A 26,275-nucleotide genomic window follows, 5' to 3' on the forward strand; every position below is an offset into this window, starting at 1 on the left:
TTTCGCTTTAAAGGAAAAATACCCACAAGTTTGTGAGAGAAATTAAGGAGATTTGATGTTTGGAACACTCGTACAAACCTTCTGGATGACACTTAGAACGAGCCGATGAATACAAGTTTAGTACCACGGATGTTAGGACTACAAATTTGAAGAAGAAGCCAACTCTAGATGACTCTTAGAACAAGCTATCGGATACAAGTTTTAGAGGTATAGGAGCCATCGACACGTGACAGTTTCTAACCTAAGGTAGATGATGACGATGAGTGACAAGCAGGAATGCTCACCCTTGTACTTCAACGACCTCTGGAACATAATAACTCGAGCGACAAGCGGAAATACTCACCACCGTACCACTACAACGACCTCTGAAAATATATTATTTGTTAACACACAAGATTTCATAAACCATATTTTAGGAAAAGCAATCCAGTTCCCACTTTCGTCAAACTACCGTTGTTGGGGATTGAACCCAAACTACCGGCGTGACAAGTTCGCCGCTGTCCACCGTTAAAACTACCACAAAATAAAATTAAAATGGCCGTTGCTGGGGATCGAACCCGGGTCACCTGCATGACAGGCAGAATACTCACAACTATACTACAACGACTCATAAAAAATAAATTATTTGTTAACGCTCCCGATTTTACCAATCGTCTTTAGAAAAAGTGACCCATTATTAACGCTCTCGATTTTATCAATCGAAGATTCGGAACAAGTAATCCAATTTCAAATCCGGTCAAAATTGTCAAAAGAAAATTAAACTTATTATTGTCGGGGTTCAAACTCAGGTCTCTCGAGTGACAAGCGGGAATGCTCACTACTGTATTACATTGACCTCTGAAAAATATATAATTTGTCAACACACGAGAGAAAAAGGAATGCAATTCCGAATTTCGTTGTTGGTGAACAAACCCAAATCATCCGATTCACCACTACCGAATTTCGAATTCAATTAAAACAATCCAAAGGAAAATTAAAATCGTCGCTGCGGGGGATCAAACTCGCGGAAATACTCACCACTCTACAACGACGACTTTCGTGAAATGTAATATTTGTTAACACACCAGATTTTATCAATCGTCGTTACAAAAGGTAATCCAGTTTTGAATCCGATTAAAATTGTCAAAACTAGATTAAACTTGTTGTTGTTGGAGTTGAAACTCATGTCACTCGAGTGACAAGCAGGAATGCTCACCCTTAGCAGTATACAACAAGCTGTCAAACAACGTATGCTCGAGCCTCTGGTTCCGATTTAAGAAGAAGATTTAGAAAACGGGGCAGAGAGTTTGAAAGCAAGATTTAGCGAGAGATTGAAAATGGTGTTATATAGCATATAAGTAAAGGCAACAACAACGGCTTAGCAGTATATAAGTATTCGGGTAAAGAGTATGAGTAGCCTTCTTTCATTCACACGTTGGATTTTTTGTTTTTTTGTTTATTTTTAAAAGTTGCTATATTAAACAAACCTAATTTCCCCATTACACCTGCATAATAAAATCAAAGAATGTTATTATTTTTAGTTATTATTATTATTATTATTATTATTATTATTATTATTTTGCAAATTTAGCTCTTTTCTTTATTATTATTTTTTAATTTACATAATAAATTTAGTCGACTCTTTAATTTTATTCTTATTCAAATAGTTTATTTTATTCACATTGATTTGTCTTGATCTTGTAATATGATAATATAAATACAATAATTTAATTTAATCAATAGGAACCCATTTAGATCTAAGTCAAAAATGCTCAACAATGATAACATTATATATTATTTCTATTTTTAAAATAAATTAAATTATATTTTTATGAAATTAATGATGATAAACTTATATAAAATTTTAATAAGTTTAGTTAATGAAATAATCCAAATTAATTCAAAATATCAATAAAATTAAAAAAATCATTTAATATCATGAGACATTGTGACGGGCTCGTCCTGATTCTACTGCATAGGTGTTGAATTTCAGCTGCTAGGGTAAAGTCTTCCATGACTCATTATAAAAATGATAGATCTTTGACAATAATGATTTCAGTCCCGTGCATGTTGCATGTCTATGTTTTGTGTATGCATACCTGACCCCAATTAATGGGTTACTTACCGAGTATTTCTAATACTCAATTTTTTCTAAAATTATTTGTTTTGAGAGATACGAGGTGTGGTAAGTCGAATGCCAACTAAATATGTAGTCCAGTCATCACAATTTTCCATCTTGATAATAATCGTGTGATTCTTAGTAAATAAAGCTATTGTATTTATCATTTGTTTAAATATTTGCTTGACGAGGTACAACTTTAGTCATCTGCATAAAAGGTCAGATTATCTTATGTAAGTTGATGACATTCAAAGTGGTGGGCATAACATTGCACTAATTCAAGATCAATTTGTGAACCGAGGCTCGAAGGAAGAACAAGAGCTCGATGCGAATGACCTGAAACCGAACTGAGGTCAAAAATATTATCTAGCCATATAAATAAACCTGGCCTCGTGGAAAACAGATCACAGAGGAGAAGAATACCCATGAAGCCTTCCCTCGGAAAGAATCTCTGGCCAGATTGGATTTTTAGAAATCTTAAAAATATTAATGACAAATGTCCTAATCTTGCTTGTTCAGGTTGGTTGATAGGAACGTCAACCAATTGAGTGGGGGAGGATGTCACGGTCATGCATGTCCAAGGCGTGTTGTCAATGGCCGCATGACAGATATCTCGGTCTTGCTTGTCCAGGATATGTTGTCCATGGTTGCATGCCTATTCCAAACCCCTTTTATATGCTTTCATCCTAGATAGGTCTTTACCATTCCATATTGGGTCAGTATGAGGGTATTGTGTCTACACGTGCCAGGGCTAAAATGCCCAAAAATATGCTATAGGAGTATTTGACTAATTGTCAACTGCTTCCTACCCGATAGTTATATGTAGTAAGTCGTTGTTATTGTCTTTTTGCTTACATTCCCATATAACACCATTTCCAATTTCTCAAATCTTGCTTTCAAAATTCTCTTTCGAAATCTCTCTACCCCCAATTTCTAAAACTTTCTTCTTGAACCGGGGCTAGAGGCTCGAGCATATGTCGTTTGGCCGTAGGCGATGCAAGAACGAATGGGCTTAACTCACTTGTTGCTGGAAAGTGAGTGTCGCACAATCGCAAGTCCGCTGCCATCAAAGTGCGATTGTGACACTGCACATGCAGATGTCAACTCCTTGACTCAACGCATCACGGCTAGACTCCTCAGCTCCTCGGCTCCTCGGCTTAGGTAGCTCGATATACAAATAATATATCATTTTCTAGGTTTTTTAACATCTCGAAGCCAATTTTGACCTTATTTAAGGCAAACAAGTTAAGTATAAGGTTCGTTTACTCAATTTAAGTTGAATTAAGTTAGCAAAAGAAATTTGTTAAGGAAATTAGTTGAATTTCAGATAGGGTCGACAATATTTGGAACAACCTCAGAGGACAAACTCAAGCAATTAAATTTAGGGAGAATACCGACTAAGGTCAATCAAGTAAGTGACCTTACTATCGATTTGGTTAAAAGTTGATGTTTGTATGATTACACGTCTTATATGTTTGATATGTGTGAATTGTTTAGGAAACGATATGACAATGATATGTCTATATGATTAGGATATGTTTATGAAACGATATGATTATGATATGTCTATGTGAATATAATATGTATTACGAAATGATAGGACTATAATATGTTATGTGAATGATAAGATATATGTTATGGTATGATACATTTGACGATATGACGAATATTGTGATATGCTTTATAATATGATAGGTTTACTGTATCACATGATATGTTGGGAGACACGTTATGCTTATGATATGATACACATGACATGATAAGATGTATGATATGAATGGCCTAACAATAAGATGTTTTGACAAGATACACAACCCAGAAATTACATGAAAAGTTATGATAATGATATGATATGAAGAAAAATTCTAGAGAAGTTTTCTTTCCTGAGAATTCTATGGTGTGGCCGTGGAGACTTGGGCTTGAATCCCAGCAGCCACATTTATTCTTTTAGCTACAATCGGGTGAAGCAAATTAGAAGTTTGTTGGTTTATTCTTAATCATGAAAACGATGAATGGTGGCTAAATATCCAAGTGGCTGTAGTTTAGTGGTGAGAATTCCACGTTGTGGCCGTGGAGACCTGGGCTCGAATCCCAGCAGCCACATCTACTTTTTATAGCTACCAACGAGCAAATTTGAAGTTTGTTGGTTTATCCTTAATCATGAAAGTGATGAATGTCGGCTAAATATCAAAGTGGCTGTAGTTTAGTGGTGAGAATTCCACGTTGTGGCCGTGGAGACCTGGGCTCGAATCCCAGCAGCCACATCTACTTTTTATAGCTACCAACGAGCAAATTTGAAGTTTGTTGGTTTATCCTTAATCATGAAAGTGATGAATGTCTTACGTTGTGGCCGTGGAGACCTGGGCTCGAATCCCAGCACCCACATCTACTTTTTATAGCAAATTTGAAGTTTGTTGGTTTATCCTTATTCATGAAAGTGATGAATGTCAGCTAAATATCCAAGTGGCTGTAGTTTAGTGGTGAGAATTCCACGTTGTGGCTGTGGAGACCTGGGCTCGAATCCCAGCAGCCACATCTACTTTTTATAGCTACCAACGAGCAAATTTGAAGTTTGTTGGTTTATCCTTAATCATGAAAGTGATGAATGTCGGCTAAATATCCAAGTGGCTGTAGTTTAGTGGTGAGAATTCCACGTTGTGGCCGTGGAGACCTGGGCTCGAATCCCAGCAGCCACATTCCTTTATTTAGCTACAAACTGGTGAAGCAAATTAGAAGTCGTGGAGACCTGGGCTCGAATCCCAACAGCCACATTTCTTTATTTAGCTTTTGTTGGTTTATCCTTAATCATGAAAGTGATGAATGTTGACTAAATATAAGTGGTTTGTAGTTTAGTGGTGAGAATTCCACGTTGTGGCTGGGAGACTTGGGCTCAAATCCCAATAGCCACATTTATTGAATTTGAGAAAATAGATTTAATTTTGATATCACTAAAGCTGGTTATATAAGGTAACCCTTTAATAAATAAGGAAAAGACATGCATATAAAACAAATTAAATCTTACCAACACTAACACTTTTTTATTTAAATGTATAAATGCTAACCCTGACTTTCTCAATCCTACCTGTTACTCGTGCAATACGACTTTGTCTTTGTTAAAAACGTAAGACACAAGCCATGACTAGAATTAAATACTTCATTTTCTTTAAAAGTTTGAATTTCTAGAATTTTATTGAGGGCTTTAAATTTTTTGATTTCAAAATGAAATAGAAGTAATAAATGCTAATAAAATAGAATTAAAAAAATATAAAAGAAAATAGTAAAAAAAAAAATTAGAAAAATTGATGAAAGTCTCCCTATAGAGGCATTTTGGTCATTTCTGCCTCTATTTCTTAATTAGATATTTGGTAACGATGAGTTGGATGATCAACGAGGAAGAAAGAAAAATAAAAATTGAAAAGGGAAGGGAGGAAAAAAAAATGATTCTCGGAAAAGTAATAATCGGGGTGGTCCAATCATGTCATGAGCAAGCGTTTTTGTGATCGATAGTAACATCTCTCTAATAAACATGCACGAATGTAGTTTGTTAAAATTAGGGTGCTAGAGCTAGAGCGGTTCCCACTTTAACTATAACATCTGAATCTCAACGAGGATTAATTTTCCCAATTTAAGGATGACGAAGAAGAAAAGAATGGTTAAAAAAATTAAAAGAATCAATATAAAAAATAAAAANCTTGGGCTCAAATCCCAATAGCCACATTTATTGAATTTGAGAAAATAGATTTAATTTTGATATCACTAAAGCTGGTTATATAAGGTAACCCTTTAATAAATAAGGAAAAGACATGCATATAAAACAAATTAAATCTTACCAACACTAACACTTTTTTATTTAAATGTATAAATGCTAACCCTGACTTTCTCAATCCTACCTGTTACTCGTGCAATACGACTTTGTCTTTGTTAAAAACGTAAGACACAAGCCATGACTAGAATTAAATACTTCATTTTCTTTAAAAGTTTGAATTTCTAGAATTTTATTGAGGGCTTTAAATTTTTTGATTTCAAAATGAAATAGAAGTAATAAATGCTAATAAAATAGAATTAAAAAAATATAAAAGAAAATAGTAAAAAAAAAAATTAGAAAAATTGATGAAAGTCTCCCTATAGAGGCATTTTGGTCATTTCTGCCTCTATTTCTTAATTAGATATTTGGTAACGATGAGTTGGATGATCAACGAGGAAGAAAGAAAAATAAAAATTGAAAAGGGAAGGGAGGAAAAAAAAATGATTCTCGGAAAAGTAATAATCGGGGTGGTCCAATCATGTCATGAGCAAGCGTTTTTGTGATCGATAGTAACATCTCTCTAATAAACATGCACGAATGTAGTTTGTTAAAATTAGGGTGCTAGAGCTAGAGCGGTTCCCACTTTAACTATAACATCTGAATCTCAACGAGGATTAATTTTCCCAATTTAAGGATGACGAAGAAGAAAAGAATGGTTAAAAAAATTAAAAGAATCAATATAAAAAATAAAAAAAAAATTGAGAAAAATAGTCAACTTCAACCCTAAGAGTAAAGTTATGATTTTGACCCGTTCTTAACGAGGGGTATGTAAGAGCCCTAAACTTGAAAAGAAAAGGAGGAAGTGAGGGTTTGAGGGTGAGAAAGAGAAAAACCAAAAAACGTTCCAAACGACAACCTTAGGTCTGTTTTGGCTTAAGCTCCTTCACAAGAATTGTTAAACGGACGTTGAAAGACTAATTTGGGTGTTTGAATTACTCAAATCCATCAAGAATTGAGGAAAAATGGGAGGTAAGCTTTCTAGGTTTTTATCTCGATTTTCCTCTTATCTGTAAAATTTTGAAAGAGTTTAAGTTTTAAAATTTTATTATGTTATTCTTGAAGGGATTTCACACAAATTTTGTGAAGAAACCTCGAGTTGAGTCCGACCGAAAGTCAGTGTTCTGACGAGGTTCGAGGACGGTGAGGGATGTGCGACAACGTCTGTTAGCACACGCGGATTTGGAGAGCAAAGTGATATGAGAACCAACTTGCCAACCCAAACCGCGATCTGACATAACCCAACTTAGAAACGCCTGCCTACATGGACCACGTATCGATATAAGAATAATCGATGAAATTTCAATTATGCCAATGATTGAATATAGTCCCTAGGACATGAACGCGCAAATCTGAGGTTGCCACGTGTCACAACGTTGACCCGCATATCCCTCCTTGTGCATGTTTGTACTCGCACGTGGAACCATCTTACCCGCGCATGGCGACGCGTGAGGGCAAATGACGTGATATTTTTTTGGCCTGTTCGACCTCCATTCGACTATAAGTTTTCATCCGGATTTCAATATTGACCTTATTAGGGCTTGAATTAGAATCTATCAGAGAAATTTCAGTAAATTTTGGAGCTATTAACATGCAAAAAAAAAATGTAGCTTAGGAAGGTAGCGTCATCCGTGTTAGTAGACACTCAGATTTTTCTCAAGTAATACTTGTTGGGATCACTAGGACGTACTAGCTATGAGCATATCTTATCTTTGGTGGTTAGAATATGGAGGTTGAGGAGCTCCAAAGAGCATTTTTCTCAACTAAACTAAGAAAGACTAAAGAAGTCAAAACAGAGTACCTTGGAGCCAGAAGTCCACGTTAAGTCACCGAGCCACCCTAGGAACCAAGTAGACCTTCATGGTACCTAGGGATGATCAAGGTAATTTGTGCTTTATGTGATCAATAGGAATATCTCGATAATAAAACATGTACAAGAGAACCAAGTTAAGATTAGGGTTTTAAAGCTAGAACAATTTATACGTTGACCTAATTCAATATGGTTACAGTAGATCGTGTACCTTAAAATTGTGCACGGTGATCAAAGGTCTAGACCTGTGCGCACTCAAAGATTGGATTAGCTTCAAGGAGTTAACCTTGAGCGTCCTAGAAACGCGAGATGAGATCTAAACCGTCTACACACTCCTAAGAACCTAGTAGACTTCCATCACAAAGGTAACTAAGAATACTTAAAATGCCCTGTAGTAGTGTGACGGTATCACCAAAGTCTCTGACTCCTATCCCCTCTAGTAAAACCTTAGCACGTGCCTTACTAAACAGTAATAGTACAGGTACCGTCGAGCCAGGCCTAAGCCAAATAGTGTAGCGCGTTGAGGTGATTCAGATGTCACTATCTCATGTGGAAATGCCAAGTAGTCTACACTATAAACTTGTCCTAAGTGTATGACGACGCAGATACCTATTAGTTTGTCGGTATACGAATGTCTATTGGAGTTGAGGAGGTCTATTGGATTTATAAGGCTCCTAGGTGGCTTAACACGAACTTTAGATCTAGGTTGTTTTGTTATAACGCCTTGAGTCTTTCTTAGTTTAGGAGCACTAGAGTTTAGACCCTCTAATTGTCGATCACGATCCTAAGGTGCTCAGTCTACTGGAGACGTCCTGACCTAGCTCATCGTCTAGCCAATCTAACTTTAATGCACTAGCTCTGTGCAGATAAACACGCTCTACAGGGAAAACAAAAAGTCAAATAACCGGAGCTAAAACATACTATATCATGCAAACATACAAGCAAGCAAGTTTAACGGGGAGATAACATCCACAATCACTTGTAGCACAGATCACAATAGTCCATCCTTCTTTCTAACCTAACGAAAAGCATATGAAATAACATTTATCATAAATCTCATCATAGGGGCATTTTGGTAATTTCTTACATCATGAACAACTTGCTCATCCATAATGCCCCAACTCATATTCTCCTCATGCATATTCTCTTTCTAGCTTTGCAAAGTAGATAAAACTGCATGCAAATTGGAAATTTCAACCTCAGGGCATAACGGTAATTTTACCATAACATACATACAGTACATACTCATCCTAAAACGCTCTTTTGAAGTTTTCAACATGCATTTTCTAACCACTAACGTAAAGAATGCTCACATGCTAGCTCGTCTTAGAGTCCATGTGATTACGTAGTTAGATGACGCGTGCCTTCCCGAGCTAGTTTTTTCACATGTTAGGAGCTCCAATATTCTTGAAATTTTGAAGGTAGGTCCTAATTCAAGTCAAAATATGGTTAGTATTGAAATCAGGAAGAAAAGGGATAAACGAAGACCAAACAAAGCAAAAAGAAGTCACTCACGCGCCAACGTGCGGCCACACACGTGGAAGAACACTCCGCACAGGGCACGTGCTCGTATAGACGCACCCTTAGAGCGACAAGTGGCAAAATCCCATTGGTGGGGGTGCAAAGTGGGTTGGGTCGGCTAGAGCAGATCACTCTTAGTTCCAGGTCGAACGTAGGTCGTGAGCAAACCAACGCGCCTTTGAACCCTACCCAGTGCAGATTAATTCTAATTTTTCCTCATCCAATCCATGCTTGACACGTGGCAATATCGTAGCTGGCCGGGTTTTGTGGTGGTTTCTCTTAATTTTTCATCCGCCTCAACAATAAACTTACCATTTCTTGACGTTAGTCAAACATCACCTTCCAATTCGACTCAACTCTAACTTCCTTCATGAATCTTGTGTGAAATTCCTCCAATATCAACGTTACCAAAAATTCCGAACCTAATTCCAATAAAGTCTTTCAAATTTGAAGGAAAACCGAAATAAAGAACACCAAAAACTTATCTATCGTTTTTCCTCGATTCTCAATGGATTTGATCAAATCAAAACCCCAAATGGTTCTCCGAATGCCTCCGAGCATTTCTCGTGAGGAAAGTTCAGCAAAATTCTGATTCCAAACCATCAGCGGATTTCCACTTTCTCTATCTAAAGACTCTAAAAACCTCATTTTCTTTCTAATCACTTTTCTTTTCCTTCATCCTATCAATCCAATCAAACCTAATCCCGACCTCAGTTCAAAATGACCGATTTACCCCTCGAAATTGAATTAGACCGACTATTTTTTTTTTTCTTATATTTTTCTCTAATTCTTACTAATTTTATAAACATTTTTATGCCAAAATGGGAGCTTCCATGTTACTTTTGTATTTCATCCTTCTTTAGAAGGCGGTTGCTATCATTAATGAGAAATAGAAGAGTAAAGGAGAGAGAGGATGAAAAATACACCTACTTTCTTACAGCCTTGGCCGCTTCCCACCATATTATTTATTCGAAAAAAACACACAAAAACCTATCACATGACGTTCCATATCTGGCCTCTGCTTCTATTTTTATAATCGAAGTCAACCGAATACTCCGTCAAGAAAAAGTTGTTGGTTGATCATATCTTCAATCAACAAGCCGGTTTCTGAATCCTGTGATCAACACTCGTTCCTCAAATGAATGCTGGTTTGATTTGATGAACAGGTATCGGCGAAAACGACGAACATTCATATACTGTTCTTGCTTAAAACGCACTTGGAATCAGTTTTTGATTATTCGAAATCCAGAAAATGAACGAGGACTTGGTCCTGATTCTTGCGTCTTCTTTTACGTACTTCACTTAGCTTATCTGTATTCCTTCGTCGTTTTCGTTGCTTCATTAATCACACAGAAACAATATAATAAATCAAGTAGTCGTAGTCGCTTGCTTGCTTGTATTAACAACGCACCATATTCATTTGCTTCTCTGTCTGTTTCTCTTGAAGGTTGGAGTTGACTAAATGTATATCAAATGCGTTGTAGTGAACGAACAGCCAGAAGCAGTCGGTGAGTGCTTTAAATCAATAACCGGTTCTATTTCGTGCATCCGTTTGGAACCATAACATCGACATCCATCTCTTTAGGTATCGTTTCCTTTCGGTTTAATCCTCCTCTGTTTTGTGATTTTTTTTTGTGTTTTTGCATCCAAAATTTCTAGGGTTTATGAAATTATATACTTCTAGGCGTTGAAATTATGATTCAAGCTGTTTCATAATCTGATCCTTTTTGTTTCTGCTGCCATTGATGCATATCTAGCGTGCTGATTTCGGTTATTTACGTTAGTTAGAGAGGAAGTAGATTAAAGTAGGAGGGCGAGGTTGGGAAGGGGAATATGGCATCACCATCGACATCGGCACCGAGCAACTCGAGCTTGAATGGGGAGCAGAAAGGAGTGAAGAACAAGAAGAAAGAAGAAGAAGAAAAAGAGGAGAAAGGAAAATCTGTTCCTTTTCTTAAGCTCTTCTCGTTTGCGGATTCATATGATTACGTACTTATGCTAGTTGGAATCATTGGAAGCATGGGGAATGGAATTGGAATGCCTCTAATGACTGTGATCTTTGGACAAGTGATCAATACTTTTGGGAGTAGTCCGGACACGCACGACATCGTTTCGAAAGTTTCCAAGGTTAAATGAAAATTCTATTATGAAATTGCTTGGTTTCTGAGATCCTAGATTCATATATATACATACATGTATCTCATCAGCTGATTGACCTTTGCAACCTGATGAATTTAGGTGTGCCTAAATTATGTGTACTTGGCTGTGGGAACTGGTGCAGCGGCGTTTCTTCGTAAGTGGATACCGAAATAAGACTGTAATATATGTGTATAAATGAAATGGGATGTGTTTAATTAGATAACGTATCTGCAGAGGTGTCTTGCTGGATAGTGACGGGGGAGAGACAGGCTGCTCGGATTCGAGGGTTGTATTTGAAAACTATATTGAGACAAGATGTTGCGTTCTTCGACAACGAAACAAATACCGGAGAGGTTGTGGGAAGAATGTCTGGTGATACCATCCTCATTCAAGATGCCATGGGTGAGAAGGTATCGTAGTTCACAATTCCGACATGATTTTACAAATGCAATGAAACAAATGGAAACTAACATTGTTGTTGTTCATATACAGGTTGGGAAAACCATTCAACTAGTTACAACCTTCATTGGAGGCTTCACCATAGCTTTCGTAAGAGGCTGGCTGCTGGCACTTGTAATGGTATCTGCTATCCCTCTTCTTGTGCTAGCAGGAGCAACAATTGCTCGATACATGTCCCAAATGGCTTCTCGGGGGCAAAGTGCTTATGCCAGTGCTGCAAATGTTGTTGAACAGACTATTGGCTCAATAAGAACGGTATAGGATTCATCTATCTCTCTACTATTTGGAAAGATGAACGTTAAAATTTAAAACTTAAACTTCGATGTTCTTAGGTTGCATCATTTACGGGTGAGAAGCAAGCCGTGAGCAGTTACAAGAAGTTCCTAACTCAGGCTTACAAATCAGGTGTGAAGGAAGGCCTGGGAGGCGGAATAGGAATCGGCATGGTAATGATGATCGTATTTTGTACGTACTCTTTAGCTGTTTGGTTTGGCGGAAAGATGATAATAGAAAAAGGATATAATGGGGGCCAAGTGATAAATGTCATCATAGCTGTTTTGGCAGGCTCAATGTGAGTGCATAACATTCTTCTTCGCCATTAAAACATTTTGAGCTTCATTTTTCTGAAGGAAACATCTACATGTGACTTGTTTCAGGTCTCTAGGACAAATATCGCCATGCTTGAGTGCATTTGCTGCGGGTCAAGCTGCTGCATACAAGATGTTTGAGACAATTGAAAGGAGGCCAAACATTGACGTTTACGATCCAAAGGGTAAAACATTAGACGATATTCGAGGGGACATAGATTTGAAGGATGTGCATTTCAGTTATCCAACCAGGCCAGATGAACCCATATTCAGTGGGTTCTCTCTTCATATTCCATCTGGCACTACTGCAGCATTGGTTGGGGAGAGTGGGAGTGGCAAGTCCACCGTGATCAGTTTGATCGAGAGATTCTATGATCCACAGTCCGGTGAGGTGCTCATCGATGGCATTAACCTGAAAGAGTTTCAGCTTCGATGGATTCGGACGAAAATTGGTCTTGTCAGCCAAGAGCCAATACTCTTCAGTGCCTCCATTAAAGATAATATAGCATATGGCAAGGATGAGGCAACTGATGAGGAAATTAAGGGTGCATGTGAACTAGCAAATGCTGCTAAATTTATTGATAAACTGCCTCAGGTTCTACCATGTTCATATATTTATTCTCTTGTATAAGTTGTATGTATGTATGTATGTATGTATAAATTTTATTTTGATGGTGTTAGGGATTGAACACCCTGGTGGGGGAGCATGGAACTCAGTTGTCTGGTGGGCAAAAGCAGAGGATTGCAATAGCAAGGGCAATTCTGAAGAACCCTCGAATTCTACTTCTAGATGAAGCCACGAGTGCGCTCGATGCAGAATCGGAGAGGGTGGTGCAAGAGGCTTTAGATAGGATTATGATCAACAGAAGTACTGTGATTGTTGCCCATCGTTTGAGCACGGTCAGGAACGCCGATATGATTGCTGTAATTCATAGAGGAAAGATGGTTGAGAAAGGTAGAAATAAGAGTAATGGTTGTTCTTCATTGCTGATTACAGCCTTATTTAATTTTTCACATGTTCTTTATTGGTTGTGGTAATTGAGCAGGTTCCCACTCGGAACTCGTCAGCGATCCAGATGGCGCATATTCACAACTAATACGCCTGCAGGAAGCGAACAAAGACTCGGAACACGCTTCCAAAGATGTGAATCGAACAGAGCTTTCTCTGGAATCAATGAGACAGTCAAGTCAAAGGGCGTCTTACTTGAGATCCATAAGTAGGGGATCATCAGTTAGTCGCAGTAGCCGCCGGTCTTTGTCTGTGTTTGGTTTAACCACTGGAATCGACTTACCGAATGCTGGTGACATCGAAGACACAATTGAAGAGACCTCAAAATCTCCTCCCGTTTCTCTTGGTCGCCTTGCTGCACTTAACAAGCCTGAGATTCCAGTGCTTATAATTGGAACTATTGGGGCAGTGTTGTGTGGGGTGCTACTTCCCATCTTTGGATTACTGGTTTCTACTGTCATCAAGACATTTTACCTGCCCCCGGATCAGCTGAAAAAGGATACCAAGTTCTGGGCTCTCATTTACATAGTTCTTGGGGTGACATCACTGGTGGCACATCCATGGAGAGCATACTTCTTCTCGGTCGCGGGATGTAAATTAATCGAACGTATTAGATCACTGTGTTTCGAGAAGGTGGTTCGTATGGAGGTAAGTTGGTTTGATGAACCTGAACACTCAAGTGGGGCGATTGGTGCAAGACTATCGTCCGATGCCGCATCCGTGAGAGCTCTAGTCGGTGATTCGCTGTCTCAGAACATAGGCAACCTTGCATCTGCAGTTGCAGGTTTGGCCATTGCTTTTGCTGCAAGCTGGGAATTGGCTCTCATCGTTCTTGCTCTCATTCCTCTCATTGGAATCAATGGCTATATACAAATCAAATTCATACAGGGATTTAGCGGTGATGCCAAGGTATATATATATATATATATATATATGGTCACCTAATTCCTCTCATGGGTTTTAATTTGCATAGCTCATAAAGGGTTGGTTTGGCTATGCAGAGTATGTATGAGGAAGCCAGCCAAGTCGCAAATGATGCAGTAGGAGGCATAAGAACAGTTGCTTCTTTCTGTGCAGAAGATAAAGTGATGGATATGTATAAAACCAAATGTGAAGCTCCTCTCAAAACAGGGATAAAACAAGGCCTTATTAGTGGAGTTGGCTTTGGAGTCTCCTTCTTAATATTGTTCAACGTATATGCCCTCACATTCTACGTAGGATCCCTTCTCGTGCAGCACGGTCGAACGACGTTTCCTGATGTCTTTCAAGTAAATCAATGTTCTACCCATCTCTTTTGCTGCTTGTTTCATATTTGATATCTCTTTTAATCATATATGAGAAGCGCAGGTGTTCTTTGCCTTGTCAATGGCAGCTACTGGAATCTCTCACTCGAGCTCCATGACTCAAGACACTACCAAAGCCAAGGCTGCTGCTGCTTCCGTGTTTGCAATTATAGACAGACCCTCCAGCATCGATCCCAGCGACGAATCTGGGACGGTATTAGGCGATGTGAAGGGAGAAATTGAGCTTAAACATATAAGCTTCAAGTACCCTTTAAGGCCAAACGTCCAAATATTCAGAGACCTGTGCCTGCACATTCGTCCTGGCCAGGTTGGTTGCTCAAAAAATCATATTCCTTTAATGATTATGATGTTTATGATGTTGAGGATTGTTGGGAGGGAGTCCCATATTGGTTAATTTAGGGAATGATCATGGGTTTTATAAGTAAGGAATGCATCTCCGTTGGTATGAGGCCTTTTGGGGAAGCCCAAAACAAAGCCATGAGAGATTAAGCTCAAAGTGAACAATATCCTACCAATATCTATGTGATTTCTAACATATGATTATGATTATGATTATGATACGATGTTTGTGTTTGATCTATCCAGACAGTAGCTCTGGTGGGAGAAAGTGGAAGTGGTAAGTCGACAGTGATAGCGCTATTGCAGAGGTTTTACGATCCTGATTCGGGCAGCATAACAATCGACGGAGTAGAAATCAAAGAGTTTCAGCTGAGATGGCTGAGACAGCAAATGGGGCTGGTGAGCCAAGAGCCAATGCTGTTCAACGAAACCATACGAAACAACATAGCATACGGCAAGGGAGGGGAAGCGAGCGAGGAGGAGATAATAAGAGCAGCGGAGTACGCGAATGCACACAGGTTCATCAGTGGATTACAACAAGGATACGACACAAATGTCGGGGAGAGGGGACTGCAGTTGTCGGGTGGCCAAAAGCAACGAGTGGCCATTGCTCGAGCCATCATAAAGGACCCAAAAATACTACTGCTCGATGAAGCCACGAGCGCACTGGACGCAGAGTCGGAACGAGTGGTGCAAGATGCATTAGACAGAGTGATGGTGAATAGAACCACGGTCGTGGTGGCTCATCGGCTCTCGACAATCATGAATGCTGATGTGATCGCTGTTGTTAAGAACGGAGTCATCGTCGAGAAAGGCAAGCACGAGAAGCTTATTGCGATCAAAGACGGGTTTTATGCCTCTTTAGTTCAGCTCCACAGTTCAGCTGCTGCTTCCTCTCCCAGCACCTAAGTCCTAATGGACTTGAACTCTGTGCTTATCTTTCTCTTTCTGCAAATTATGTATAACAGAGAATCGTGTTTTATGTTTTAAGTTGTATAAGTAAATTAGGTGAATCATAACTTTATAAATTTAGTCAATAGTGTTATCTTATCAATATTACTTCATAACTTTATAAATTTGGTCAATAGTGGTATCTTATGAATATTACTTTCATTTCTAGTTTTCTTATTTTTTAGAAATGTTTTTAAAGATCAAATAAAATTTAAAAGAAAAAGATAATTGTGATGCTCGAGTAAATCGAATAATTGAGACTACATTCAAATGAAAATGATTCTAGCAATAAGATGATTCAGAAATTTAATTCCAAACTTAGTGCTTTATTTGAAGTAATTTTGTGTAAAATGATTCATTGAAATTTTCGTAGGAAAAGAATTAGATATGTTCACCGAGCTTCTCCATCATTTTTTTTGTGGGGATCGGTTTCGGCATGTAATTTTTCTCTGTTTAGTATTATTTTAAAAAAAATATATAATAAATTTAAGATTTTCATTTTTTCAATATAAATTTTACTAAAAAATTCTAATTAATCGAAATATTTCATAATTTAAAAATGTATATATAGTGTGTGCGCGTGCGTGTTCTCTCATGCTCGGGACTTCCTCTTACTTAGTGTGGCATCTAGCTTCTTCGTCCTTTTAGGGTATTTTTAGCAGTTAACTCACCCTTCTAAGCAACAACGAACAAACCCTACTCCTAAATCATGTCCCAAAATAAGAGGGCTCAATTCGTCATTCATCGTTCATAAGTTACTTAGTTCAATTCTATTGAATATGTTCAACCTAGAAAACACGGAGTACAGTTCAAGCTTATTTAGTCCTACTTATGATTCTAGAATTTGTTTTCAAGTACCTTCAATATACTCTATATTCAAGGTCTCATAAATCTGAATAAGACAACTAGACATATAATCTAATGCTCAACGGATTAAGTCAAATAACTAATGTTCTCTTATCGGGTTATCTATCTAACATGAGGTCTTAAATCAAAGTTTCATGTTCGTAGGTACACCCTACAAACTTAAACATAGGCATATTATTTAAAGTGACTTGGTTCGATAAAAACATGCTCAAGATCATTTTTATTGCCTCGGGTTAACCTAACCAATGTTGATAAATCATGGTGCAAGGTTATAAATTTGCATATTTTTTTGTCCCTTAGGCTCAAACAAAACATATTGAACATACCCAAGTTGGTTCCTACCAGTATTTCATTACATGTTTAGGCATGTTTGTTTTTCCCGTTTCCTCAACTTCGAATGTCATCTAATTTCTCAAAGAGGTCCTAATTCGAGTTAATATAAGAGAATCCGTGAAAATAGATAAAATTGAAGGTGTTCAATTCCGTTCAATTGAAATGGCCACATCATCATCCTCGACCTCTAAACATTGAAGGTTTTGCTCTCAACCAACCCATCTTAGGCCTCAAATAGACTCGTGGTCATCACCCAATTCTTAATTCTTAATCGACTAAACTAACTAAATCAATTATTTTTTAATATCCACGAAATTAAATCTAAACTCAACAGTTACTAGGATGAGCGTGTCAAATCTTCATTAATATTGCATAAATACTTTGAAACTATTATTTGAGTACAAATACATTAAAATATTATACAAAAAGTTGACATAACAATAACATAGGAGGACGTGGCAATGTGAGATCCCACATTAGTTGGGAAAGAGAACAAAATACCCTTTATAAGAGTATGAAAACCTTTATCTAGCAGACGCGTTTTAAAAACCTTGAGAAAAAAAATCAAAAAAGAAAACCGACAATATCTGTTAGTGGTGGGCTTGGGCCGGTATAGACAATGACAAGAGCACTTGTCTAGATCAAGTCTAATGGGCGAACGACCCAACCCTTGGAACATACTACAGCCCGAGGTGGCGAAGAGTCGACATCGAGGTGCCAAACCTTCCCGTCGATGTGAGCTCTTGGGGAAAATCAACCTGTTATCCCTAAAGTAACTTTTATCCGTTGAGCGACGACCCTTCCACTCGACATCGTCGGATCACTAAGGCCGACTTTTGTCCCTGCTCAACAAGTGGATCTTGCAGTCAAGTTCCCTTCTGCCTTTGCACTCGAGGGCCAATCTCCGTTTGGCACGAGGAAACCTTTGCATGCCTCCGTTACCTTTTGGGAGGCCTACGCCCCATAGGAAATTGTCTACCTGAGACTGTCCCTTGGCCCGTAGGTCCAGACACAAGATTAGAATTCTAGCTCTCATATCTCACTGATGGCTCAGGCCTTCTTCGCCCTCCACCTAAGTTGCGCAGAAAAGGCCTAAAGCCAATCCGAGGAACAGTGAAGCTTCACAGAAATATATTCAATCACGTATTAATCAATTTTCTGTTTCAATGATTTTTTTTTTTTTGACAGTCATAATAATTTTGAAATTTTTAGGAGAAGGAAAATATTTAAAAAATTCAAGATCACTTATTAATGATTATTTCGAATTTTTTTAAAAATAATTTAAAACCAATTTAATATTTAAAAAATTCAAAATAATTTATTAATGGTTATTTGGAATTTAAAAAAAAAAAAAAAAAAAATTTAAAACCAATTTAATATTTAATTATAAATATGTATATTTTCTTTTTCTCATTTTTCGATTTTAAATAAATTCTTCGATCGTGGCATTTTAATTAACAGAAACAGGGTAGTTGAGTTTTCACCGTAGAACTCGGCCACATTGCTGTCTGACGGGTTACGCGGCTCCCGAGAAATCCAATTGCAACGGCGGTTCGCTCCCTTGCCGGTCTCTGCGAAGTCAGACTCACTGTGTTCACGACGAACGCTTCCTTACATTAGATTTGAGAGCGTTCCCGATTCGCCATGATCCCCAACTTCGTTTTCCTTTCAGGTTCGTTCACTCATTCCAATTCAATTATGATTTTCTACAAACCCTAGATCTCTTTCCATCTTCGTCTCTCTTAGCATTTCTGATTTCATCGATGAATATGCGTCAACATCACTTCAATTGTGCAGGTTAGACGAATTTGACCTGATTTTCGCTTCGTTCAACCGTAATGGTTTGATTCCTTTCATCTGATCGGTCTTCGTTTTCGTGTTCTTGTTCGGATTATTTACAATGCATCTGGATTCATTGGGCTGGTGTTCAATCGATTTCCTCCCTCCCCTGGAGTTCTTTCTTGGCTCGTCTTAGGAGTTTTTCCCTTTTCGATTACTTGATCGTTTCTGCCATATCATTTCCGATCCTTGTCTCAGTCGTCGCTTTCGGATTCTTTCTTTTCGTTTGTTTTCATAATGGCCTATTCAACGCAGTCTTCCCCTGGATTCTCTGCCAATTTCCCAGCCCCGCAATCCGATACCCCAACGCCTAGCGCTGAGACAAATCCAATGCCTCCGCCCTTAATCTCGACAGGAACGTCAAGATTTCCTCCAAATTTCCAACCGGATCGGATGCCATCTCCTTCCATCAGAACGCCAGTCGCACCCTCATCGGCAAATGGAATTAAAACTGGCAGTCCTATTCCTCATTTGAGTACTCCCCCTGGACCTCCTGTTTTTACTTCTCCCATCCGGCCTGCTGCTGTGCCCTTTCGTACTTCACCGGCATCTCCCCAGGCAATTGTCTTCTCTTCTGGTTCGTCCTTACCAGCTTCTACACCTCCACATTTTTTGAATGCATCGGCCGGGTTGCAACACCAGATATCTGATGTTTCAGAGGACTCAGTGCCTCTTGGGGAATCACCATATGTTCTATTTTCTTCGCAGAAGGTATTGCTTTTTATGTTTTTTTCCTTGCTTTGTTACAATGAATGATGAAAGTTAGGTTAACTGTTCACTCTTCTGACTGCTAACCTCAGTTGATTCAATGATTCCTTCCATTTATATATTTTGTAAGCAAATGCCATGGTCATGACCTTTATATTTTTCTAAAATTAAGTTGGCATTAATGTTGTAATCTACTTCTTTCTGAAACTTGATACAGGTGCTGAAGCAGAAGAAACAAGCTAATGTTCCTAGTTTGGGTTTTGGAGCACTAGTTTCTCCTGGGAGGGAGGTTTCATCAGGTCCTCAAGTAATACAGCGTGAGCCCCATCGTTGCCCGAGCTGTGGAGCTTATTCGAATCTGTATTGCAATATCTTAATTGGTTCAGGTCAGTGGCAGTGTGTAATTTGTCGGAAGCTGAATGGAAGCGAGGGGGAATATGTAGCGCCAAGCAAAGAAGATCTTTGTCATTTTCCAGAACTGTCATCATCTATGGTTGATTTTGTCAGAACTGGGAACAGGAGACCAGGATTTATTCCAGCTTCTGATTCAAGAACGTCTGCACCCGTTATTCTGGTTATTGACGAGTCTTTAGATGAGCCTCATCTGCAGCATCTCCAGAGCTCCTTGCATGCTTTTATTGATTCAGTTTCCCCCACAACAAGAATTGGAATTATACTGTATGGTCGTACTGTATCGGTATATGATTTTTCAGAAGAATCTGTTGCCTCTGCTGATGTGCTTCCTGGTGATAAATCACCAACACCCGAGTCTTTGAAAGCGTTAATTTATGGAATGGGGATATATTTATCACCAATGCACGCCTCACTCCCTGTAGCACATACAATAATTTCATCACTGAGGCCTTACAAATCAAGCATTCCAGAAGCCTCTAGAGATAGGTGCCTTGGTACTGCAGTTGAAGTTGCTCTTGCCATAATCCAAGGACCTTCTGCTGAAGTTTCTCGAGGAGTGGTTAGAAGGTCGGGGGCTAATAGTAGAATTATTGTGTGTGCTGGTGGACCTAATACATTTGGCCCTGGGTCAGTTCCCCATTCTGTCAGTCACCCAAATTACCTGCACATGGAAAAAACTGCTTTAAATTGGATGGAACATCTTGGGGGTGAGGCTCATCGACAAAATACAGTGGTTGACATTCTATGTGCTGGAACTTGCCCTGTAAGAGTTCCTATCTTGCAGCCTCTTGCAAAAGCTTCTGGTGGTGTTTTGGTTCTTCATGATGACTTTGGGGAGGCCTTTGGTGTAAACTTGCAGAGGGCATCTGCTAGGGCTGCAGGCTCTCATGGTTTATTAGAAGTACGATGTTCTGATGACATTCTAATCACCCAAGTTGTTGGTCCGGGGGAAGAGGCACACGTAGACACACATGAAACCTTCAAAAATGACACCTCTCTTTACATTCAAATGCTAAGTGTAGAAGAAGCCCAAAGCTTCTCACTCTCCATGGAGACTAAGAGAGACATAAAGAGTGATTTTGTATTTTTCCAGTTTGTTGTACAATATTCAAATGTTTATCAAGCTGACATATCAAGAGTAATGACTATTCGATTGCCTACTGTTGATAGCTTATCAGAATATCTTGAAAGTGTTCAAGGTGAAATAGCTGCAGTCCTTATTGCCAAGAGGACTGCCTTGCAAGCTAAAACCCAGTCTGATGCAGTAGAGATGCGGGCTACAATAGATGAAAGAGTAAAAGATTTTGCTTTGAAATTTGGGACCCTGTCACCGAAGTCAAAAATTTATCGGTTTCCCAAGGAACTATCTTCAATGCCGGAGCTTCTGTTCCATTTGAGAAGAGGCCCTCTTCTTGGAAGCATTGTTGGTCATGAAGATGAAAGGTCTGTATTGAGACACTTGTTTTTGAATGCATCCTATGAACTTTCCCTCCGCATGGTAGCCCCTCGCTGTTTAATGCACCGGGAAGGGGGTACTTTTGAAGAGCTTCCAGCATATGACCTAGTTATGCAGTCAGATGCTGCTGTTGTTCTTGACCATGGAACAGATGTGTTCATTTGGCTGGTATGCTACCACTTACTCTACCTTCTTTTGTTAAATCTTTTTGCCATGCTTCTTCAGTTTATGATATTACAGCATCATCTTTAATTTCTTGCTGGAAATGCGACCATTGGTATTTTTGTCTTGAAAATCAAGTGCTATGTGAAAGTTTTTCTTTACTTGGAAAACCTGTTCAGTGGAATATGATTTCAGTACCAGTTTTAATCAACAGAAAAATAGTTGAGAACAAAGGGCAAATTTTATATTCAATAAACTCATCCATAACTTACAATTTTCTGAGAATTTTCCAATAACAAAAACTATAATGTAGGAGAATAGATACGACCATTTTGCTGTTTTGAAGTTTTCTCTTATATATTTAGAAGCTATTGTTTATTTACTATAATGAATATATTTTTTCAAGTGTATTGCAACTCAAATTTATATTAATTTAAAACTAGTAAAGATGAAAAACAATTGAATGCTGATGAACATAAGCAATACCAGATAGTTTACAACAATAATACTAGTTTTTTCATGAAAACATTTTCTGTGAAGTACATTAAATGAACTCTTAAATGCCAGATGAACAGGCACATAGATAGGGAAGGAGTGTCCTCTCCTCGCCCGCTTTTCTAATCTATACTTCGATTATTCCTATTCTTCATAGTCATAGCCTTGAAATGTTCTGAACTTTTTTGTCATTCAAATATTCATCTTCTAATTCGTTTCCTGTTTGTTATTGGTGTACTTAGGGTGCTGAGCTTGCAGCTGAAGAAGGAAAAAGTGCAGCTGCTTTAGCAGCTTGCAGAACACTAGCAGAAGAGCTTACTGAAACAAGGTTTCCAGCTCCCAGGATTCTTGCATTCAAGGTTTGTGTCGCTATAGATGCTATATGTTTCTCACGTTGTGGTTTTTTTTAATTATCAATTTCTCTGCCGTAATGAAAGAGTTTTGCTCTTTTCTTATTTCTGTCAATTGGATTGTGTTTGTTGTTCCCTTTTCTGGACACTTCTTTCTTACAACTTCTTCATCTCCCTTAATGAAAAGGTTACTGTATCTCTCTCTCCTTCTCTCTCTCTTCAAAAGGCTCTCTACAATAACGATAACCCATTTAATTTGAAGCAGGAGGGGAGCTCTCAGGCTCGGTATTTCGTTTCTCGGCTGATACCAGCACACAAGGACCCTCCTTACGAACAGGTGAGCATGAAAGACAAAAAGATATAACCCATTGTTCATGATTCTGATTCAGGATGGGGTCGTTTGATTCGACGCTAACAGATTGTTAATTTGATTGGTGCAGGAGGCGAGATTTCCACAACTTAGAACATTGTCCACAGAGCAGCGGACAAAGCTGAAAAGTAGTTTTTACCACTTCGATGATCCCAGTTTCTGTGAATGGATGCGAAGTTTGAAGTTGATCCCACCAGAACCAAGTTAAAAAGTAGTAAGTAGTAGGATTCTTGTCTTTTCTTCTCTACTTTCTTTTCAAATTTCTCTTTATTTTTTTTTTCGTGGTGTCTGTTGGCGGTTATAGGATCTTTCTCCTTCCACCCACCCCTTTCCTCTCCCTCTTCTTATACATTATACAGGAAAATTTCATACCGACTGAACAAATTCTTCGGCATTTTGTATTGCTCTTACCGACGGTTACAATAAGCCCTTTTGGACTAACAATTATTCCATGCTTTTACATTCTAACGTTTAGGGAAGGGTTACTAATATGTTTAGCTCGCTCGAACGAGTGGTTTTGTTATGCATCTCAAATTTTGATTTCGTATGATAAAATCTCTTAATGGACCTAATAAATTATATTTCTTTTTACTATCGATTCTTAAAAATTACAAATGCCATTGACAATATGATTTGGGTTTGCTATTTTATACTTGACTTTAAACCGTTAAGATGGACTCTCACAATATATAAACAATATGATTTGGAGAGAATTAGAAGTTTGCTAGTTTATCATTAATCATCAACGGTCAAAAGATTCTAAGTTGTGGCGGTGGAGATATAGACTTGAATCCCAACAAACGAAAGTGAAATTGAGTGTAATAAAGTAATGGAAACTGCCTGTATAAGATTCTAATGAAAGAACATAAATATCTTCTGGATGTATCCATTGTCATTGACGACGAGAAAAAGAAGAAGAAACCAGTGGGTCGGGAGTAAAAGGAACGAAGAAACAAAAGAGTACTTCAATCAGCAAAGCTTGGTGTGTTTCATCAAACTTATCATCTCAACCAAGGAAGCTTGGAGAAAGGCCACAAGGGCGTAACAAATATGGGACATCAAACTTGATAATGTCCCTAGACCCTAGCAAGGATTAAGGTTGTAGACATGCACGAGTTACTCGAAGAGAAGAACCTTGAACAATTTAAAGCTTCATTAACCGTTTTACCTTCATTAACAGGGCTCCATTTCTATCAAATATCTTGAAGAATGAATTGACTAACTCCATTCTGCTACCTTCTTCTATCATTTGACCAAGGCCAATAATATTAATTTTTGAACTTGGGATGCAATATACCTTGGTCAATAGATGTTGATCGTTATTCTTACACTTGAACCAGATGGATCCTTTGCCTTGGATCAATACAATTGATATGTTGCAAAGTTTCACATTTCCAATGAACTTCTCATCAAGCTCCTTGAACTTTTTTTCGATATTCAGACATGTGGTTGCTTGCTCTATTGTCTAGGTACGACATGATGGTCTCCACTTGGTTTCTCCATCTACGAGGGGTGCACCATAACCTTCTTTTCATTGAGCATCTTCTCGGCCAACATAAGTGCGGACTCTTCGTCATTTGTGGATGTGAGATTTGCCTCCTCATTGCGCTTCTTGTTGTAGCATTCTACCACATATACTAGTATTTTTTTTATAAAAGTAACACTTAATCATGCTCTTGTCCTTCTAGGGATTCGTATCGTCATGGTTTTGTGAGGTATTTTCACGGCTTCTTTGCTGCCACGTTTGCGACCACGCCCACGACCTTTACTTTCCTTTTTTGTGGTCGCCATGTCCCTTCATACTTGAAAATGAAGAATCAGCTGCATTTTTTTTTTGTTCGTGCGAGTCACTCCTTAAGTGTGAGTAAGACATTCTTCTCCTCATCTTTGTATTCATAGCCACGAAGTCTCTCCTCATGGACATTAAGATGACCAACAACCTACTCAACCAACATGTTCTTAAGGTTGTTGATTTGCTCGATGGAGGTGACAATCTGCATGAATCTCGAGGGAACAACTTGAAAAAACTTCTTGACGATGAAGATCTCTTTCACGTTATAACATAATGAACGGATGTTAGTGACGATTTTTGTCAACTTCATGGCAAAGTCGAACCCTTTTTCTTAAGACAAACTTGTTAGACAACAAGCAAAGTACTCCGTCTATGCGATGATCCTATACGATGTTCTAGATTGCATACATTGGAATGAAACTTATTGGAAAACATCCAAGTGGTTATAGTTTAGCGGTGAGAATTCCACATTGTGGCCGTGGAGACTTGGGCTTGAATCCCAGTAGCCACATCTACCTTTTTTTTTTAGCTATGAACCACTGAAGCATATCAACATAACTCAAAACCACTACGAACAAATTATAATTTTGTTTATCCTTAATCATGAAAGTGATGAATGATGGCTAAATATTTAAGTGGCTGTAGTTTAGTGGTGAGAATTTCACATTGTGGTCGTGGAGACCTGAGCTCGAATCCTTGCAAATAACACGTGTCATGAAAAGATATGATCATGGTACTACTTAAGTGGCTGTAGTTTAGTGGTGAGAATTCCACACTGTGGCCATGGAGACCTGGGCTCGAATCCGTGCAAATAATACATGTCATGAAAATATATGATCATGGTACTACTAAACATTGTGCTGCTTCTCGTTGCAACATTTGGCCGCATGGGTTTGTGAGGTATTTTCACGTCTCTTCTGTTGCCACGTTTTCAACCATGCGAACAATCGTTTAATTTAGATCTGTTTGATTTTGGTCTTATACAAGATAGTCTAGCACCTCCGAAACTAGTCCAGCCCCCGTAGGAGCTTTTTTTTATTTATTTATGATGCATCTACTCTATCTAATTGGGGGTAGATAGGAGTTAATCCATAATGGAAGATATCAATTTTAATATCTGCCCGAATCTGATTAACAAAGAATCAAATTACATATGTAACATATTATGTATTTCTTTTCACCTCATTTTTTCGGATTTTGTGTTTGTCTTTAATGGATAATTGTAAATCCAAGTAACAATTCAGACAGAGGTTATTTATATATCTTTTTCACTTTATTTTAGGGAAAGATTATTGAATTGAGTCTCTTAACTTAAATAAACTAGGCAGAAAATGCTGAGATGTATGTCTTGTTATTATGTATTTTTATCGTTTTATTTATTTTTTTTGTGAAAAATTTTTTTATTTTGGATCTATCTATTTGTTTCAAATTATGGATGGGTTAATCCGAATATACATTTATTTATGATAA

The 26,275-nt window shown here is 38.2% G+C and overlaps 2 protein-coding genes and 4 non-coding genes across 9 annotated transcripts; all 6 read left to right on the plus strand.

Moving 5' to 3' along the window:
* The first annotated feature begins 4,129 nt into the window (after positions 1-4,129).
* On the plus strand, positions 4,130-4,201 carry TRNAH-GUG. The gene has a single exon. It is a non-coding gene; the product is annotated as a tRNA-His (tRNA).
* Positions 4,202-4,290: 89 nt separating this feature from the next.
* On the plus strand, positions 4,291-4,362 carry TRNAH-GUG. Its single transcript has one exon. It is a non-coding gene; the product is annotated as a tRNA-His (tRNA).
* Positions 4,363-4,561: 199 nt separating this feature from the next.
* Positions 4,562-4,633, plus strand: TRNAH-GUG. Its single transcript has one exon. It is a non-coding gene; the product is annotated as a tRNA-His (tRNA).
* Positions 4,634-4,722: 89 nt separating this feature from the next.
* Positions 4,723-4,794, plus strand: TRNAH-GUG. The gene has a single exon. It is a non-coding gene; the product is annotated as a tRNA-His (tRNA).
* Positions 4,795-10,185: 5,391 nt separating this feature from the next.
* Positions 10,186-16,124, plus strand: LOC111802120 (ABC transporter B family member 4). Of its 4 annotated transcripts, none has more exons than XM_023686384.1 (13): positions 10,186-10,397; positions 10,679-10,816; positions 11,016-11,358; positions 11,470-11,524; positions 11,605-11,780; positions 11,863-12,084; positions 12,162-12,400; positions 12,486-13,011; positions 13,098-13,371; positions 13,463-14,334; positions 14,427-14,693; positions 14,773-15,036; positions 15,315-16,124. In XM_023686384.1, exons 3-13 carry the CDS (start codon positions 11,065-11,067, stop codon positions 15,975-15,977), a joined length of 3,852 nt encoding a protein of 1,283 aa, XP_023542152.1. In that variant the 5' UTR covers positions 10,186-10,397; positions 10,679-10,816; positions 11,016-11,064; the 3' UTR covers positions 15,978-16,124. The 4 variants fall into 4 exon arrangements, with proteins under 4 accessions (XP_023542152.1, XP_023542151.1, XP_023542149.1 ...); XM_023686383.1 differs by having other exon boundaries at positions 11,020-11,358; XM_023686381.1 differs by having other exon boundaries at positions 10,187-10,397; positions 10,989-11,358.
* Positions 16,125-18,664: 2,540 nt separating this feature from the next.
* LOC111801716 (protein transport protein SEC23-like) lies at positions 18,665-23,475 on the plus strand. Its single transcript, XM_023685829.1, has 6 exons — positions 18,665-18,891; positions 19,017-19,769; positions 19,984-21,804; positions 22,536-22,652; positions 22,909-22,980; positions 23,084-23,475. Exons 2-6 carry the CDS (start codon positions 19,296-19,298, stop codon positions 23,219-23,221), a joined length of 2,622 nt encoding a protein of 873 aa, XP_023541597.1. The 5' UTR covers positions 18,665-18,891; positions 19,017-19,295; the 3' UTR covers positions 23,222-23,475.
* The last annotated feature ends 2,800 nt before the right edge of the window (positions 23,476-26,275 follow it).

The sequence above is a fragment of the Cucurbita pepo genome, chromosome LG09 (genome assembly GCF_002806865.2).
Source record: "Cucurbita pepo subsp. pepo cultivar mu-cu-16 chromosome LG09, ASM280686v2, whole genome shotgun sequence".
Classification (NCBI taxonomy): Eukaryota; Viridiplantae; Streptophyta; class Magnoliopsida; order Cucurbitales; family Cucurbitaceae; genus Cucurbita; species Cucurbita pepo.

Coding starts and splice junctions, on each gene's coding strand:
- LOC111802120 (XM_023686384.1), top strand. CDS start 11,065: ATGGCATCACCATCGACATCGGCACCGAGCAACTCGAGCTTGAATGGG. Junction 11,359..11,469: donor TCGTTTCGAAAGTTTCCAAG/GTTAAATGAAAA, acceptor TGATGAATTTAG/GTGTGCCTAAATTATGTGTA. Junction 11,781..11,862: donor AAGATGCCATGGGTGAGAAG/GTATCGTAGTTC, acceptor GTTCATATACAG/GTTGGGAAAACCATTCAACT.
- LOC111801716 (XM_023685829.1), top strand. CDS start 19,296: ATGGCCTATTCAACGCAGTCTTCCCCTGGATTCTCTGCCAATTTCCCA. Junction 21,805..22,535: donor CAGATGTGTTCATTTGGCTG/GTATGCTACCAC, acceptor TGGTGTACTTAG/GGTGCTGAGCTTGCAGCTGA. Junction 22,653..22,908: donor CCAGGATTCTTGCATTCAAG/GTTTGTGTCGCT, acceptor AATTTGAAGCAG/GAGGGGAGCTCTCAGGCTCG.